The sequence below is a fragment of the Carcharhinus amblyrhynchos genome, chromosome 15, assembly GCF_965287045.1.
Source record: "Carcharhinus amblyrhynchos chromosome 15, sCarAmb.v2.hapA, whole genome shotgun sequence".
Classification (NCBI taxonomy): domain Eukaryota; kingdom Metazoa; phylum Chordata; class Chondrichthyes; order Carcharhiniformes; family Carcharhinidae; genus Carcharhinus; species Carcharhinus amblyrhynchos.
The window spans coordinates 72,996,603-73,014,353 of NC_137338.1; the positions used below are offsets into that span (position 1 = coordinate 72,996,603).

The 17,751-nt window shown below is 44.4% G+C and overlaps 1 protein-coding gene across 1 annotated transcript in view; it reads right to left on the reverse strand.

Annotated features, from left to right (window-relative positions):
• The window catches only part of rubcnl (rubicon like autophagy enhancer), a 51,917-nt gene extending 45,020 nt beyond the window's left edge, over positions 1-6,897 (reverse strand). The window contains exons 1-2 of the mRNA XM_080204218.1: positions 6,813-6,897; positions 4,929-4,973 (exon numbers count right to left, since the gene is read on the reverse strand). Coding sequence (XP_080060344.1) covers positions 4,929-4,934 — 6 coding nt within the window. The 5' untranslated portion in view covers positions 4,935-4,973; positions 6,813-6,897. The remainder of the gene's footprint in view (positions 1-4,928; positions 4,974-6,812) is intronic.
• Positions 6,898-17,751: the final 10,854 nt, after the last annotated feature.

Genomic DNA, 17,751 nt, shown 5'->3' on the forward strand with positions numbered 1-17,751 from the left:
AATGAATGTAATGTCAAAGGGCCCAAGCAGAATTCTGGTCAAGGAGAATCTAGGAAATGCTCTTGCCCTGGCAGAATGATACCTTGCCCAAAAGCAGGTGGACAAGAATGTTGGAAGTCAATCTTCTCATCTCCAGGACATCATCGCAAGATGGGTGGTGCTCCAGGCCTAACCACAGTCAGCTGCTCCATTCATGACCTTTCTTTCATCTTAAGATTATTGCACAGTATTTTGCACCCTTTGCATCTCCTTAGGTATTGATGTAGTCCATGTCCAAATGCAACAAGACATCGAGAACATTCACGGTTGGGCTGATAAATGGCAAGTATTTTTCACAGCACAAAAGTGCTAGGAAATAACCATCTTCAATATGAGAATCTAACCAACTTGTAGAATTTTTACAATGCAGAAGCCCCAAAATCCTATCCAGACCCTACTCCCACATCTATATGAAGGAGCAATTTAGCATGGCCAATCAACCTAACCCACATATTTTTCGACTCTTTGATTCTCAATAACATTTAAATCACTGAATTCCTCCATCACCAATATTTTGAAGGGGGAGGGTCACCATTGACCAGAAACTTAACTGAAAGAGCTGCATAAATAGCTATATAAATACTGTAGTTCCCTTGCAGAGTAGAGGCTGCAATCTCTGTTCTCAAAGTCAGGAGTGTGATGGGATATTGTCACTTGCCAGGATGGCTATAGCTACAAAAACGCATCATCCAGGACTGAGCAGTCTGCTTGATTGGTAACCTATCCACCACCTTAAACTATAGCCTCTCAACCACTACTGTATCATCGTTGCAGCTCATGGCATCTATAAGATACACCACAACTTGCAACATGCCAAGACTTCTCTGGCAACACTTCTCAAAGCAACCACATCCTCCGCCTAGAAAGAATAGCAGATGTCTGGGAACACATCGCCTCCAACTTACACCATCTTAACTTGGAGGTATATTGTCATCCCTTCATTATCATCGAATCAAAGGGGGCGATCTTATGAAAAACATTCTGGGGGTGATTCGCACAGGAGATTTCAGCAGAGCCGGATTAGCACGATCCGCGCTGGGCATCTGGCCAAGTGCCTCTCCCAGCGCTAGGTTTCTGGCACCGTCAGCTCCACGCCAGGAATAGGCGTGGAATTGTACTATGTATTCAAGTGGACATTTTAATATCATTTGAATATGATTAGTGGGCTCGGGACTGAAGTCTCCGGGCCTGCTTACCTCTCCCATCCTGCCAGGAATATTTCCCTCCAGCAGGTTTCACTTTTGGGAGATAGCGGCCCGACCCCGCTGGAGTGAAGGGGAGCAATCCGGGGCCCTCCAGAGGGTCGGGTGGCAGGGGAGGGCAGTGCCTCCTGGATATTGGCACCCTACTAGTGCCATCTTGGGAGCCCTGGCACTGCCCAAGGGGCAAGTGCCAATGCCCAGGGGGCATCTTGGCACTGCCCATTGGACATAGGGCAGAGGGGAGGGAGGTCTCGCTGCATAGGAATATGGGGATCGGGGCCTAGGGGATGATCGGTGGTGCGGGGAAGTTTCACTGCCACTCTGCCTATGGATCAGTCAGGGAAGCAGGAAGGCCAGCAATCAGAATGGGTTGGGGGCAGTGGGATTGTCAGTTGGGGCGGTGGGGTCAGCCTGCTAGGGTATTGGGACCGTGGGGGGCTGAACAGTCAAGGGGGGAGAGAAATTGGCAGGGGGGAGTTGGACAGATTGGGGCAGGCAGGCTGGGAATGGTTGTGGGGCCAACAATTGGGTCTTGGGGGGCGGGTGGGATTCAGAGGGCTGGTGTTACAGGGTCACAGAGTTGGCCAGTGATTGGGCCAGAGAGCAAAGAGGAAGGCTGTCAATGTGGTGCTACTGCGCATGTGCCAATCTCAGTGCTGACAGATCAGTGTATGCACAGTAGCCTGCTGGAGAGGTGGTGTTTGCCAACTCTTCCGCAGGAATAAGCCCTGCTCCCTGAAATTTGATGATATTCTTACTGGTGGCCCCTGTGGTGCACAGAGTTGGGAGAGTCTACTGTAAAAAACAGCATGAATGACTCCAGTTTTCATGTAAATTCGACACTTAGACTTTTTTGGGGAGAATTCCATCCTCTAAGTCCAGAACTAGCGTGAAAATGGGAGAGAGTTTCTGATCCATTTTTTGGGCGAGTCCAAATCTGCTATATTACATACTTAGAGCAGAAAAAAACCTCAAAACCATTTCTCATCTGTAGGGATGAGACTTAAAGTGGGTGAGGCTTAAATTGCCAGAAAGCTGGCTGACAGCAACAGAGGGCGCCATTGCACATGTGCAGGTCTCTCTACTCTGGGAAGTTGATAGATCTATCACACAGTCTCTGCTGCTCTCAGCTTGCCTACGTTGTCTAAACACGGCAACCCCCCCCACCCCCCAGATACCATGGGGTGCCCACGGCCTATCAAAAGACCCCCCCTCACCTAGATAGATCAACCCTCATGACCTACACCCCCTACCCCACCTGGACTGACCTGCCCCTCCCTCTCCCCATCAGTTGACCTGTTCTGGTCTGGCCCTGCCCCCCCCCCCCCCCCCAGTAGGCACTGCCCCCTGAATCACTGCCTCCTTGGCATTGACCATTGCCTGGTGGACACTGCCTGGGTGCTAGGCTGGCAGTGCCAGGGGCATCCTTCCTGTCCCAAGTCTCCCAGGGGCCTCAATGGCCTTTGGTTCTACCAGCGAGGCTATCATGTCTGGTGCCCATAGTTGGGAACCAGCCGTGATTCTCATCAGGGAGAATCTCGCCTGGCGAGGCCACAGAGGGAAGTGAGCCTGGAAAATTGATTCCTGGGCTCATTTATTTAATTTAAATCAGGTTTTAAATATATTAACTAATTTATTCAGCCTCATGCTGGAAATGGCTGATAGCCCTGGATATCCGATGTTGGGCGCAAACCTGATTTCTCGGTTCTCGTGTGATCTTCCCAGTTCACCGCGCGCATCGGCCGGTGGACTGCAATGGTAAGATCGTCCCCTCGGTCTCGGAACTCATTACTGAACAGCACTTTAGGAGTTAACTACACCACATAGACTACACTGAACTTCTCAGGAGAACCAGGGCATGATAATAAATGCCAACCTTGCCAATAATGCCCACATCCTGAGGGCAAATTTTAAAAACTGTGCTGAATTAAAGGGTTTAATGTTGAAAGAAAAAGGCAGCATGACAACATGAAAACAAAAAGTTTTTTGTTTTTGGACTTTGTTTCACTGGATTTGTAATCTAAAGGCCCAGTCTAATGATCCGGAGACGCTGGTTCAAATCCCACCATGGCAACTGGTGGGACTTGAATAAATTAATTAATAAATTAAGTTGATTAATAAATCTGGAATTAAAATCTAGTATCAGTAATGGTAACCAGGAACCTATCATCAATTGCTGTTAAAACCCATCTGGTTCACTAATGTCCTTTAGGGAAGGAAATCTGCCATCCTTACCTGGTCTGACCCAGATCTACAACCATAAGATTGACTCGTAACTGCCCTAAGAAATGACCTACGAAGCCAATCCATTGGAGGGCAATTAGAGATTTTTTTTGGCTACGATCAAGTGTAGTATCGGTGTCCTACACTTGATAGAAGTCAATGAGGTTACACTGAGGGTTCACTTGAAGCAATTTTTTAAAATGGCATCCAGGCCTTTTGGCTAAGATGCAAGACAGATCGAGCACTGGAGGGGTGCAATGCTTGTTCCAATCAACTCAGATCTGTAGATCAAGCCGAAGAGAGAAAGAGGCTTGTCAGCTTGGATCTGGAATGTCTCCCTGGTTGAGACTTTGAATTGAACTTTGGTTGGATTGAATTGGATATAACAAAAAAAAGAGAGATGGATAACAATTGTTGGCCTTGCCAGTGATGCCTTTATCACATGGAAGAGTTAAGAAGTGAAAAGGATAGGTGTACTGAGAATCATAAAATCTTAGAAACCCTACAGTGCAGAAAGAGGCCATTTGGCCCATTGAGTCTGCACTACAATCTCACCCAGGTCCTATCCCCATATTCTTACATATTTATCTGCTAATCCCTCTAACCTACGCATCTCAGGACTCTAAGGGGCAATTTTTAGCATGGCCAATTAACCTAACCCGCACATCTTTGGACTGCAGAAGGAAACCGGAGCATCAGAGGAAACCCACGCAGTGAGGTCCAGTGAAAAGCAGGCAGCAGATTTGAATGACATAGGTACCTTGCTCATGATAAATTCCCTGCTAAATGAGTGGCCTCTTTGGTGACAAGAAGCTTCAGGAAGCTCTACCAGAGCCCAGGCCTTCAGTTTTGGGATATGGAACTGGAATTTACACATAGAAAGATTGACCCTTATCACTTCCATTTGCTCCCACCAAAGCTGCGGAATTGTGTCTGTACCACTCTCGGCCCAAGCCGGAGATTTGCTCAAATTGACTCATCGGATATTTGAAACAGAGGGGGCGGGGGGGAGAGAAATGAAAAAGGCAATTTAAAAACGGACCAATTGCTGGAAATGAGATTGCTTTGAGAGACACAGGAACTGACCAGAGTGGCCTTTCCTCCAGTTTTTCCCTGAACACAAACAGCTGGGCACCTCTGCTCATATTTCGGGGAATGTCATAGAAATGCTGAATAAGGGCAGTATTTTGCAAGGCTCCAAGCCAACTGGCTAGGCTCAATGACGGGAGCTACAGCTTCCAGTTGCACAATATAGTTCTTTTTATGAATGCATCAATTTGGTTTTGTTTTCGGCGATAAGCGCACAAAAATTAGTCAACATGTGATTGCCATTTGACTAAACCCAATGCTGTAGAACACACCAAGTTGGCCTGAATGGGATCACTGTCAGTCATCTTATTATTGCACTTTTCAAAGGCAAATGATATTGTTATGCTTCATATAAAGGTGGTTTTAAATCATTACCTTCATTATTACTCAGGCTGTCTCCTCAGCTTCACACACTTTCTTCTGTTGGAAACAGGAATGATCCATTTTTAGACATTTGATTGCACAGCTGAACGATTGAGGAAGTTAAAATGATGCTAAAACAGTGTATCAAAATCAGATTGTCATTATTAACCAGGACAGTTAGAAGTAGGAAGAGGACATTTTCTAACAAAACATTCTCTCGGTGTTAGAAGGGGATGAATGTTCCTTCCTGTCGAGTTTCACATGAAGTTGATTCAGAGGAAGATAGTAAGTTTGATTGCCCATTCCCCTGGCCAGCCTGCAACTGGGAGGGATTTAAAAATGAAACCAATCTATGGGATCATGGCCACGCTGATCAGGTGACTGCTTGCTGGATATCGCGCAAGCTCATTAATGGGCCTAACGTCACCACTTTCTGACCTGAAAAGTGCCCAGTCTACCTCAGATTACCCTGGAAGGGTGAGGTGTCTCAAACATTTGAACAACAGATTAAACTAGCTATTTCACACTGTTAACGTGCAGTAGCACCATGAGTCGTATTTTCCACTAACAGATACCACTGGCAAGGTGAAACAGCATTTTACCTACCACATAAATGTGTTGTGGTGTATGTATTTCAGTGCCAGTGTGATGTTACATATATTTATGTGCAAGGAACATGTCCAGGCATTGAGCCTTTTTTGAATAAACAAAAGCATGGGGGACCAGAGTTCCCCAGTGATGACACTGCAACCATTCAGAGACGATTTCCTATCAATTGGCACCCTTTTCTCATACAGTATAAATTGTTGCTCCCTTTGAAATTTGGCATTCTTTCACCTGTCCTGATGAGTGCAAGATGAAAAGCTTTGACAGCTTGTCCTTCTTGCTTTTTAGCAGTACAAAAGAAACTTCCAGTTTCTCTGGAGTAGCTGCCAAGGTGTGAGGGCTTGCTGAAGGGAACTACAGAGAAACAATTGGAAGATCTCTATTGGCAGCTGTGGTTTGGTGCCAGGACTTTTGTTGTGAGTCAGAAACATTCAGGCTTCACTCCAGAGATTGAGTATGTAACCTAAGCTGATACTCCAGTGTAATAGTGAAAGAGTGCTGCACTGCCAGATGTCTTTTGGATAAATTGTTAAACCGAGGCCCATTTTGTTCTCAGGCGAATGTAAATAATCTCGTGACACTATTTTGAAGAAGGGCAGGGGAGTTTGCCCTGCTATCATGGCCAATGTTTATCTCTCATTAACATCACAAAAACCAATTAGCTGGTTATTATTACATTCACAGTGACAAGAGTGATTCTACTTCAAAAATATTTCATTAACCAGAAAGTTCTTTGTGATGTCCTACAGTTATGTAAGGCACTACAAAAACAAATTCAAAATACCCAGGCCCTATCCCCAAGCATTTACCTTAGCTAGTCCCCCTGACATAGAACATAGAAAAACTACAGCACAAACAGACCCTTCGGCCCACAAGTTGCACTGATGATATCCATACCTACTAGGCTTACCTATAACCCTCAATTCTATTAAGTTCCATGTACTCATCCAGAAGTCTCTTGAAAGACCCTATCAAATTTGCCTCCACAACCAGGGGGAGAACGTGCAAACTCCACACAGACAGTGACACAAGCCGGGAATTGAACCTGGGTTCCTGGTGCTGTGAGGCAGCAGTGCTAACCACTGTGCCACCGTGCCACCCTTGGAATTGGAGCATCAAAAAGCAGGCTGATAGTCACATTACAGAATTTTTACAGTAACTTCATTGCAGTGTTAATGTAAGCCTACTTGTGTCAATAATATATAGACTTTAACTTCATCAAACACCTTGGACTTACTGATTGTGTGCTGAGGGACTGCTGCTACTATAAGATGCCATTCCAACACTTACCCAGAGGATCCTGCATATCTTCACCATTCTGGTCTACTACTGCCACAGCCTGAGAGTGGTGGAGCTTTCTCATGAAGAAATACCTGGAAGGAAGGGATAGAGAGAACCATTGTTATGATTCAACAGTCAGATTACAAAACGTCAGCTAAATCGTGGCAAGTACGCAACACAGCGGGTACCTGGCTTGAGATTCTTTGCTACGACTATTTAATCATTAAGGTATTTTATCTTTTGTTTCACATTAGGAAAGGCAGTAATGTTTGGAAAACAGGCTGAACCTTAACTTTATTTGTACACCACACCCAGACAGGCAAATTCCTGCATGTCGCATTTCCACTCCATTATCCTCAAGCCTTTAATATATCCACTTTTTAATTCATTCTTGAGATGTGGGGACAATAGGTAAGACCAGCATTTAAATTCTTACATACAACAATCAACTCTGGGCTTCAGGAAGGCAGCTTACCATCACCTGCTCAACTGGACAGGGGCAATTATAAAGGATACTAAAATCTAAGGTGAGTAAAAAAGGGAAAGTTTGGTTTCAATGAAAGTCATCTAATGAATAATGTTCATATGAACAATGAACATAGGTAGAATCTCTACAGTGCTGAAGGAGGCCATTCAGCCCATCAAATCTGTATTGATTGTGGCCCTATCCCCACACATTTACCCTGCTAATCCCTCTAACCTACACATTCCAGGACACTAGGGTCAATTTAACATGGCCAATCCACCTAACCCACACATCTTTGGACTGTGGGAGGAAACCAGAGCACCTGGAGGAAACCCACGCAGACATGGGGAGAATGTGCAAACTCCACATAGACAGTGAGCCAAGCCGGGAATCAAACCCTGAAGCTGTGAGGCAGCAATGCTAACCACTGTGTAATCCTGCCGCCCCAAACATACATCTTCAAACCTTGTGCATCACAATATATTGACCCCACACTCCAGCTGATACCATGTGCAGTTCTGGGACAATCCTATCGTTTGTGTCAATATACTAAAAGCAAGGTGAAGTCACCATAGTCCCAGATAAGTGATTTACCCTGAGGATCACCACACCTCAGGTGAGAGGCAAAGTTGAGATGGCAGGGCCTTCATCAATAACCTCAGCTAGTACAAGAATTGAACCCATACTGTTAGTGTCAGTTGTGCATCATAAACCAACTGTCCAGCCAACAGAGCTAAACCAACTCCCAATATACTAATCATCTGTTGGTGGGACAGGAAAGCTTTTGTATTTGAATGATACAGGATTCTTGTGTGCAGCAACTGAAAGCTGGGTGGAATGGATTGTAGAAAAATAGCAGCAGGTATTAAACAGGGACTAGCCTAAGAAGGATCCAGTGTTAGAATGTAACCAATGACAACATTGAATCTGTTGTAGTGACCAATGGTAATGTGCCGTAAGGGTCAGCTGATCCAGTAAACGATGTAACCAATGATGTGGTAGTCAGCTGACTCAGTATAAGTAAGAAGCTGCTGGGGTTTGTGGGAGCTTGAAATGGCCCAGGATGAGGCCTGAAGTGTTGGAGTAATGGATGATTTGTTATTAAACTTTCTCTTTGATTTATAGGTTGGAATAAGTTTTGTTTCATTTCATTGCCTACAACTGAAGAGTTCCTTCTGCTGGATTAACATCCAGTGGGAGCATCTTGCTTCACAACAAGCTGCCCTGTCAGAACTACTCAGAAACTGGGGAGAAACATTCATGTGAAAACACTGGAGGAGAAGAGGAGAAGCTCAAAGGGGGAGCCTTGATTCTTGGTGCCTGCTCATGTTCCTTAGTTGGGTTATATTTATACTGTGCCCTAGAGTTTGGGTATGAACTGGTACACAGATTCATACAATACAAAGGTGATAAATATTGTACAGTTCAGAGATTGAGAGAGGGCTGATTTTCTCTCTGGCTGCACTAAGATTAAAACCTTACTCATGGAATAAATGTGAGGAGGCAGCAGTGTTGGAGGTGAGAATTCAAACCAAGGCACTATCTCTTCTCCCCAGTGGACATGAAAGATTATACAAAATTAAACATAGGAATATAAGCAGCACCTCCTACCAAGGGCAGCACAGTGGTTAGCACTGCTGTCTCTCAGCACCAGGGACCTGGGTTCAATTCTGGCCTCGGGTCACTGTCTGTGTGGAGTCTGCACATTCTCCCTGTGTCTACTTGGGTTTCCTCAGGGTGCTCTGGTTTCCTCCCACAGTACAAAGATGTGCGGGTTAGATGGATTAGCCTAGGTAAATGTGTGGAGTTACGGGATAGGTCACTGGGATGACCTGATTGGGATGCTCTTTTGGAGAGCTATGCAGGCTCGATGGACTGAATGGCCTCTCTCTGTGCTGTAGGGATTCTGTGGAAGGAGGAATTAGAACATGCTGATCGAATTTGCCTTGTCCATGAGGAACATTTCCCCTCAATCTGGTTTTATTTCCTTCCACCAGCTTGAATGTAATTATGGGTTGTTCAAGTGTTTTCAGGTGATGTTCAGAGATTGCAGGTTGCCCTGTAAGTGATTTACAGTGAGGTAGAGAGAGTGGGTGAGAGAGAGTGGGTCGCTCCATTGAAACATGTACCTTGGTGACCAAATCTGAATTGGCCACTTCTGTGTTCAAAATAATTTCCTAGATTCCACTTGGCGAGGTTGTTCTCCTAAAAAGTTGGATTGTTTCACTGCAAAAATTCAAGTGGACAAAAACAAATCACAAAGTGTTCACACGACAACTGGAAGATTCATTGTCATGTTTGTAGATGTGTAAGTAATGCTTTTGAGCTTGTTTATGAGTCTCAAGGGCACAACAGTGAAGCAGAGAGTTGGGATTTCTCCTCAACATGTGCCCTGCTGAGGGAAGAAACTGCAGAGTGAGGAGGGATTGGAACAGGAGATTGAGGGGCTGGGAGACATCAGCCTGAGGAAGCAGGAGGCAATGGTTGACTGAGTATTCCAATAATTTAAAGATTAGAAAGTTCATAAGCTCTTAGCAATAAATGAAATAAATAACTTGTGTTTCTGGAAAGCCCTTATCCCATCTTGAGACCTGAACTTATTGTTATAAAGACAAACCTCGCAATGAAACTGCACACAGCAAGACTCCACACAACAAATGAGATGAATGCACTGGTGATTCGGTAGTTTTGTTGCATATTGATGGAGATATTTCAGTCATCTGTAGATTAATGGCTGAAGAAAGTGCCAATATTTAACATCCAATTTTGCCCTGCCACAAATAAATCATGATGTGGATGTGCCGACGTTGGACTGGGGTAAACACATAAGAACGTAAGAAATAGGAGCAGGAGTAGGCCATCTAGCCCTTCGAGCCTGCCCCGCCATTCAATAAGATCATGGCTGATCTGTTGTGGCTCAGTTCCACTTTCCTGCCCTCTCCCCATAACCCTTAATCCCCTCTCTTATCAAGAACCCATCAACCCGCTTCTTAAAAATATTTAGCGAGGCAGCCTCCACCACTTCAACGGGCAGAGAATTCCAGAGATTCACCACCCTTTGAGTGAAGAAGTTCCTCCTCAACTCCGTTCTAAACCGCCTCCCCTTTATCTTGAGGCTGTGCCCCCTAGTCCTACTGTCTTTTTTGAGCGGGAAGAGTCTCTCCACCTCTATCCTATCCATCCCATTCATCATCTTATACGTCTCAATGAGATCTCCCCTCATTCTTCTAAACTCTAACGAGTACAAGCCTAGTTTATTCAGCCTCTCCTCATAGCTCAATCCCCTCAACTCCGGTATCAGCCTAGTAAACCTCCTCTGCACTCCCTCCAGGGCCAAAATATCCTTGCGCAGGTGCGGCGCCCAAAACTGCACACAGTACTCCAGCTGCGGCCTCACCAATGCCCTATACAGCTGCAGCAAGACCTCCCTACTTTTATATTCAATCCCCCTCGCTATGAAGGCCAGCATCCCATTCGCCTTCCTGACCACCTGCTGCACCTGCAAGCTGGGTTCTGACAACACCAGGTTTTAGTCCAACCGATTTATTTGATAGTAAACTCACAAGCTTTCGAGGGGACTCCCTCTTCGTCAGGTGAATGGAGAGTTCTGGCCTCAGACAGAGCATATAAAGCACAGACAGTTTACAGATTACTGATTAGAATGCGAATCTTTACACCTAACCTGCTTGGCAAGTCCTAAAGTAGCCGACAATGTGTGTGGAAGGAGACTGATCACAGGTTAAAGAGATGTGTATTGTCTCCAGACAGCACAGTGAGTGAGGTTTTGCAAACCCAGGCAAGTCACAGGGGTTCATCTTGGGTTCATGTCACACTATCTGTAACCCCCGTGACTTGCCTGGGTTTGCAAAACCTCACTCACTGTGCTGTCTGGAGACAATACACATCTCTTTAACCTGTGATCAGTCTCCTTCCACCCACATTGTCGGCCACTTTAGGACTTGCCAAGCAGGTTAGGTGTAAAGATTCGCATTCTAATCAGTAATCTGTAAACTGTCTGTGCTTTATATGCTCTGTCCGAGGGCAGAACTCTCCATTCACCTGACGAAGAGGGAGTCCCCTCGAAAGTTTACTTGTGAGTTTACTATCAAATAAATCGGTTGGACTAAAACCTGGTGTTGTCAGACTTTTTACTACAAATAAATCACCCACACAAGGTTAGGTTACAGTGGTTGCCTCAACAATTATGCATCTTGTACCTGAATAAATGAGTATTTCCTGATAGCTAATACTTGATTTGATTTATTATTGTCACATATATTAGCATACAGTGAAAACTATTGTTTCTTGTGTGCTTTACAGACAAAGTGTACCATTCATAGGGAAGAAAACGAGTGAGTGTAGAATGTAGTGTTACATGTAGAGAAAGATTTCCTTAATGCAAGGTAAATCCATTCAAAAGTCTGACAACAGCAGGGAAGAAGCTGTTCTTGAGTTGGTTGTACATGACCTCAGACTTTTGTATCTTTTTCCCAATGGAAGAAGGTGGAAGAGAGAATGTCCGGGATGTATGGGATCCTTAATTATTATATTATACTGTTTATTAAACTGACTTAGGCTGGGTGGCAAGTCTGGAGAACAGATTGCAGACGTCAAGTACAATGAAGAACATTTGAACTGAGTAACATCTGCCAAATCTTCTCTTATTGCTCCTTCCTCATTTCAACACTCTACACTCACTGGACCATTCCTTCAAAACACAGTTTAAATTAGCCCAGGCTGTCTGTTCAACATCTGAATCTCACTGCATCTCTCCCCGCCTCAGTATCTACACATGAACAGACACTGTGCACATCTCTCCTTTGCAGGAGACAGTCTCCCTGCAGGATAAGGTAGTGCGCAATGTAAGGGAAGGAAGAGAAACCAGGAGGGGAATCTCTCTGATCTGGAGCAGCAAGTACAGTAACTGGGAGAATTTGAGGCCATTGGCCTCTGTAACAGGGCCTCTGTTACTTGGACCACTTCACAAACTTCTGAGACAAGCAGCGTCACATAGTTTGACTACATGAAGGGGCGTTATGATGCTGGTCATCTACTATTGCTCAGGATTTCAGAGCCTTTGTCCTACTTGTTCCTTACCTGTAGGTCCACCTCAGCAACAAGTCACTGACAAAGACATCTTGAATCCTCTGAGGAGGACCATATCATGTGCTGCATCGAGGATCGACACAGTAACTCACACCGTAGCTTGGTTAGGTCATCAGTTATGTAGTAGTCATGGTAACACATCTGGTACTAGTGAGTATTCCCCTGCTCTTCAAAATGGCGTGGAGATGCCGGCGTTGGACTGGGATAAACACAGTAAGAAGTCTCACAACACCAGGTTAAAGTCCAACAGGTTTATTTGGTAACAAACACCACTAGCTTTCAGGCCTCTGACCCTTCGTCATGACCCACTCACATTGTCTGCACCTTTAAGACTTGATTAGCTGTAAAGACTCGCATTCCAATCAGTATTCTGTAAACTGAGTGTGTGCCTTTATATGCCCTGTTTGTGATCAGAACTCCCCACTCACCTGACGAAGGGGCAGAGCCCCGAAAGCTAGTGGCTTTTGCTATCAAGTAAACCTGTTGGACTTTAAGCTGTTGTTGTGAGACTTCTTACTGTCTTCAAAATGGCACCATGGGATTGTCTCTGTCTACCTCCTTAACGGTATTGTGGGTCAACCCACATTATGTGGACTGCAGCGTTTCAAGAAGGTAGCTCACCACCACCTTCTAAAGGGTGACTAGGGATCGGCAGAAAATGCTGGTCCAGCCAGCGATGTCCATGTTCCCCGAATGAAGAAAAAGTGAGAGAGTTGACTCAGTTTAGTGATTTATCTGAAAGAATGCCTGTCCAACAATGCAGATAATTCCTGTATACTACGCTGAAGTGAAAGCTTGGATTTTGTTCTCAAACCTCTGGAGTGGGATTTGAACCTGCAGGTGGAATCTTCCATGCTCGGCAGGTGCCTTACTCGCTGCCTGAAAAACTGGTGAGACACCCATGTTGACTCTGAGGAGGAAGGCTCACGTATATTCTGCCCATCAGGCAGTTAAGTGGACAGCTTAAATGGACCTTCCTCCAGACTGAGGACCCTGGAAGGTGACGTCCCACCTGCTGCCTGCCAAGTGCTGTCAGCCAATCAGAAGCTGGTGGCCCTGGCACTTGGCATCAATGCAGAAAAGGCTGTGGTTGCACTAGAACAGCACCTCCCCAGGATTATGGGGTGACCCAGGAGAAAGGTAAACGCTTTGGGGGGCTCTAATGAGGCCTGAAGCAAGGGAATATTATTGTAGATCACCTCCGCACTCCAGCTAACACACAGCCCCCATAGTTTTACCAGTCCTCTCAGCTACATGTTGGCATGCCGGCCTGGAACTGGGCAGATTGCAGCTGAGGGGGGAACAGACCCTCAAATAGTTGTTAATTGGTCACTTCAGGGAGAATGGGCAGGAAAGTCAACAATGGGGCCTTCTCATCAAGAGGCTACTTCCAGTGGAGTTGCCAAGGCAGCGGGCAGCAACCCTGATGCCAACCTACCAAATTCTCTAGCCTACCTGCTTCTTCCCTCACCTCTCGCAGGACAGAGATCCTGGTCACTGTCTTTTTAACTCAGTGTTACTGCACTCCAGCTACAGATAGGATTCAGCTTTCGAGTGACATATTGAAAAAGTGAAATTTCCCCAAGTATTCTCTGATAGTAAAAGAAATACCCAAACCATGTTTGTGTGATGGAGATTCTTTCTGACATTGTGTAAATCCCAGGCACTGTGAAACTATTCACTGATGGAAACCACCAAATGATATTTATGGTGCAAAATGCCACTGACTCAAGGTCCACAGAGACTCACTATGAAACAAATTCTACTTCTCTTACCATCTTTTACTCAGATTCCATTCCCGGCTTGTGTTTGCACATTCCCCCCATGTCTGCGTGGGTTTCCTCCGGTTGCCCCAGTTTCCTCCCACGGTCCAAAGATGTGCAGGTTAGGTTGATTGACAATGCTAAATTGCCCCTAAATGTCAGGGGGACTAGCAGGGTAAATGTGTGGGGTTATGGGGATAGAGTCCAGGTGGGATTGTTGTTGGTCCAGGCTCGATGGACCGAATGGTCTCCTTTGCACTACAGGGATTCAATGATTCGATGATCTTAGTGAGATCTGCCACTGGTGTGGGCAGAACTCACTCACTTACAGAGCTACAGGTCAACAGCAACAGCAATTGCTTAATATCTGCAAATGGTCAGAACACAGTCAGCACAGACTCGCTTAATTCAATGTTTAAGGAAGATCTGAATTCTTACCTCTGAAACGCGGTCCCTTTAGTCCCAGATGGTAAATCTGAAGGGGTATCAATCGGATAATGAACGACACGGTTTACGTTTTAACTCCAGCTTCAGTCCGACAGTCAGGACTGAAACTCGACACTATTACGTCACTCAAGGCTAATCGGCCAACTGGAGTTTTCGGTTAAACCTGTACTTCCTGAATATAGATTCCTCATTGCATGTGAGTGGGTAATTTGTGTAACTCACCACCATCCTGTGGTACAACAGCCGCTTTCACAGCTTTGAGCTCTGCACAATCAACCTTAAAACACTGACCCATTCCGCACAGCCCTTGAAGAAAAATCTTTTGATTCCCTCTTTTTACGCTGAACACATCTAATGGTATTGCTCGGGGGTGAGCCAGAGGTCAGTGAGTTGAGGGCAGGATCCTTGGGTGGGAGGCAGTGAAAGAAAATTTAGAAATGATCTTGCGGCTTAGAACGTGTTTTTGACTAGCACTGGAAAATAAACAAATTGTTTATTTCCCAGTGCAGGCATAATAAATACAAACAGATATTTGATTTATTATTGTTACATATATTAGAATACAGTGAAAAGTATTTTTTCTTGTCTGCTATACAGACAAAGCATACCATTTATAGAGAAGGAAATGACACAGTGCAGAATGTAGTGTTACAGTTATAGCTAGGGTGTAGAGAAAGATCAACTTAATGCAAGGTAAGTCCATTCAAAAGCCTGACAGCAGCAGAGAAGAAGCTGTTGTTCAGTCGTTTGGTACGTGACCTCAGACTTTTGTACATTTTTCCCAACCAAAGAAGTGGAAGAGAGGATGTGCGGGGTGCGTGGGGTCCTTAATTATGTTGGCTGCTTTGCCAAGGCAGCGGGAAGTGTAGACAAAGTCAATGGATGGGAGGCTGGTTTGAAATTTTAGAAGCATAGAATGAGAATAAAAGATAAAATTAGAAGGTATGCTGGGCACAGCTTACACAAGGTTGCCTCATCTCTTTCAGGTGAGATAATAAACCTGTCTGCCCACTCTCTGTTACTGATACCATGTTGTACAGTTGTTTAGTGTCTCAGGGAGAGGTCTGGTTCAATGTGATGGAGTTCAACAAGGAAAACTGCTGACCTCAGACACAACCACACAAAGCTAACAAAGATTTGAACAAATATGAGCTGGACACAGTGGGTGGCACAGATAAGCTGGGCTCAGTCAATCACTGGGATATTGCAGTTTCTATTCACTGAGACAATAAAACAACAGCTATCAGCTAATCAATTACCTTTGGAAATCATTATGGAGAGGAGGTCATGTGATTGGAATAACCATTTTAATTGTCTTTTATCACAACACTCAAGCTACTAAACAGGAGTTTGGAAGAATTTTGCAAATGCGGCAGTAACACCATTTTTCTCTTCTTTCTCTCTCTCTCAAGTTCAAGACCTATCCCTCTGACAGTTTGAAATCCAGCACAGAGATAAAGGATTTTCAAATGAAAGAAACATCAGGTGCAAAAATCATTGGCTTTTGGAAAGGATAGTTCAGAAATTCATAAGATACAGGAGCAGAATGAGGCCAATCAGCCCATCAATCCACTCCGCCATTCGATCATGGCTGATATGTTCCTCATCTCCAGTTCCTGCCTTTTCCCCATAACCCTTCAACCCATTACCAATTAAAAATCTGTCTAACTTCTCCTTAAATTTACTCACTGTCCCAGCATCCACTGCACTTTGGGGTAGCAAATTCCACAGATTCACAACGCTTTGGGAGAAGTAGTTTCTCCTCAACTCTGTTTTAAATTTGCTATCCCTTATCCTAAGACGATGACCCCTCAACCTAGAATGCCCCACCAGCAGAAGCATCTACTCCATGAAAACCTTATCCATACCTTCTACCATCTTGAATACCTCAATTTGATCTCCCCTCATTCTTCAAAATTCCAGAGAGTATCAGCCTAAACTGTTTAATCTGTCTTCATATGACAAACCCCTCATCTCTGGAATCAATCTAGTGAACCTCCTCTGAATTGCCTCCAATGCCACTAAATCTTTTCTCAAATAAGGGGACCAAAATTATGCACAATACTCTAGATGTGGTCTCACCAATGTCTTGAACAGTTGCAACAATACTTCCTTACCTTATATTCTATTTCTTTAGCTCTAAATGCCAACATTCCATTTGTTTTCTTTATTATCTGCTGTATCTGTATACCAGTTTTCTGTGACTCATGAACTATGACACCCAGATCCTTCTGCACTGGAGCACTCCGAAATCTCTCCCCATTTAGATAGCAAGTCCTTTCCCATTTTTCAGACCAAAATGCATGACCTCACACTTATCCATGTTAAATTCCATCTGCCATATTTTGGCCCACTCTCCTATCTATATCCATTTGTAAGGTTCTTATTTCCTCATTGCAACTTAGTGTCCTGCCTATTTTTGTGTCAAATTTGGCTATTGAGACTTCTGTATCCAAGTCATTAATATAGATTGTAAATAGCTGAGGCCCAAGGACTCAACCCCGTGGCATCCCACTAGTTACTTCTTGCCATCCTGAAAAAAGAACATTTATCTCGACTCTGTCTTCTGTCCATCAGCCAATCACCAATCCAAGTAAATAAATTATTCCTAATCCCATATAATCTAACCTTGTGAATTAACCATTTGTGTGGCAACTCATCAAATGCCTCCCGGAAATCCAGAAATGCTACATTGACACGATCCCCAGTATCCACTTTACTTGTTACATCCTCAGAGAACTCTAGTAAATGAGTCAAACATGATTTACCTTTTATAAAACCAAGCTAGCTCTGATGGATGGTGTTTTGTCTTTCTAAATGTCCTGATAGTGCTTCCTTGATAATTGATTCTAACACTTTCCCAACAACAAATGTTAAACTAATGGGTAATTTCCCACATTTTGCCTCCCTTTTTGAATAAGGGTGTAACATTAGCATTTTTCCAATCCATTTGAACCTTTCATTTCCATTGGAGTTTTGGAATATTATAACCAATGGATCCACTGTCTCTGCCTCCACTTCCTTTAATACCCTAGGAGATAGACTATCAGGCCTGGGGAACATTTCTGCCCCCAGTGTCAATAGTTTGCTGAGTATCTTTTCCCTATTAATGTTGATTGGTTTCGGTTTAAAAAAAAGAGACTGTCTCCAGAAATTACAGTTTACA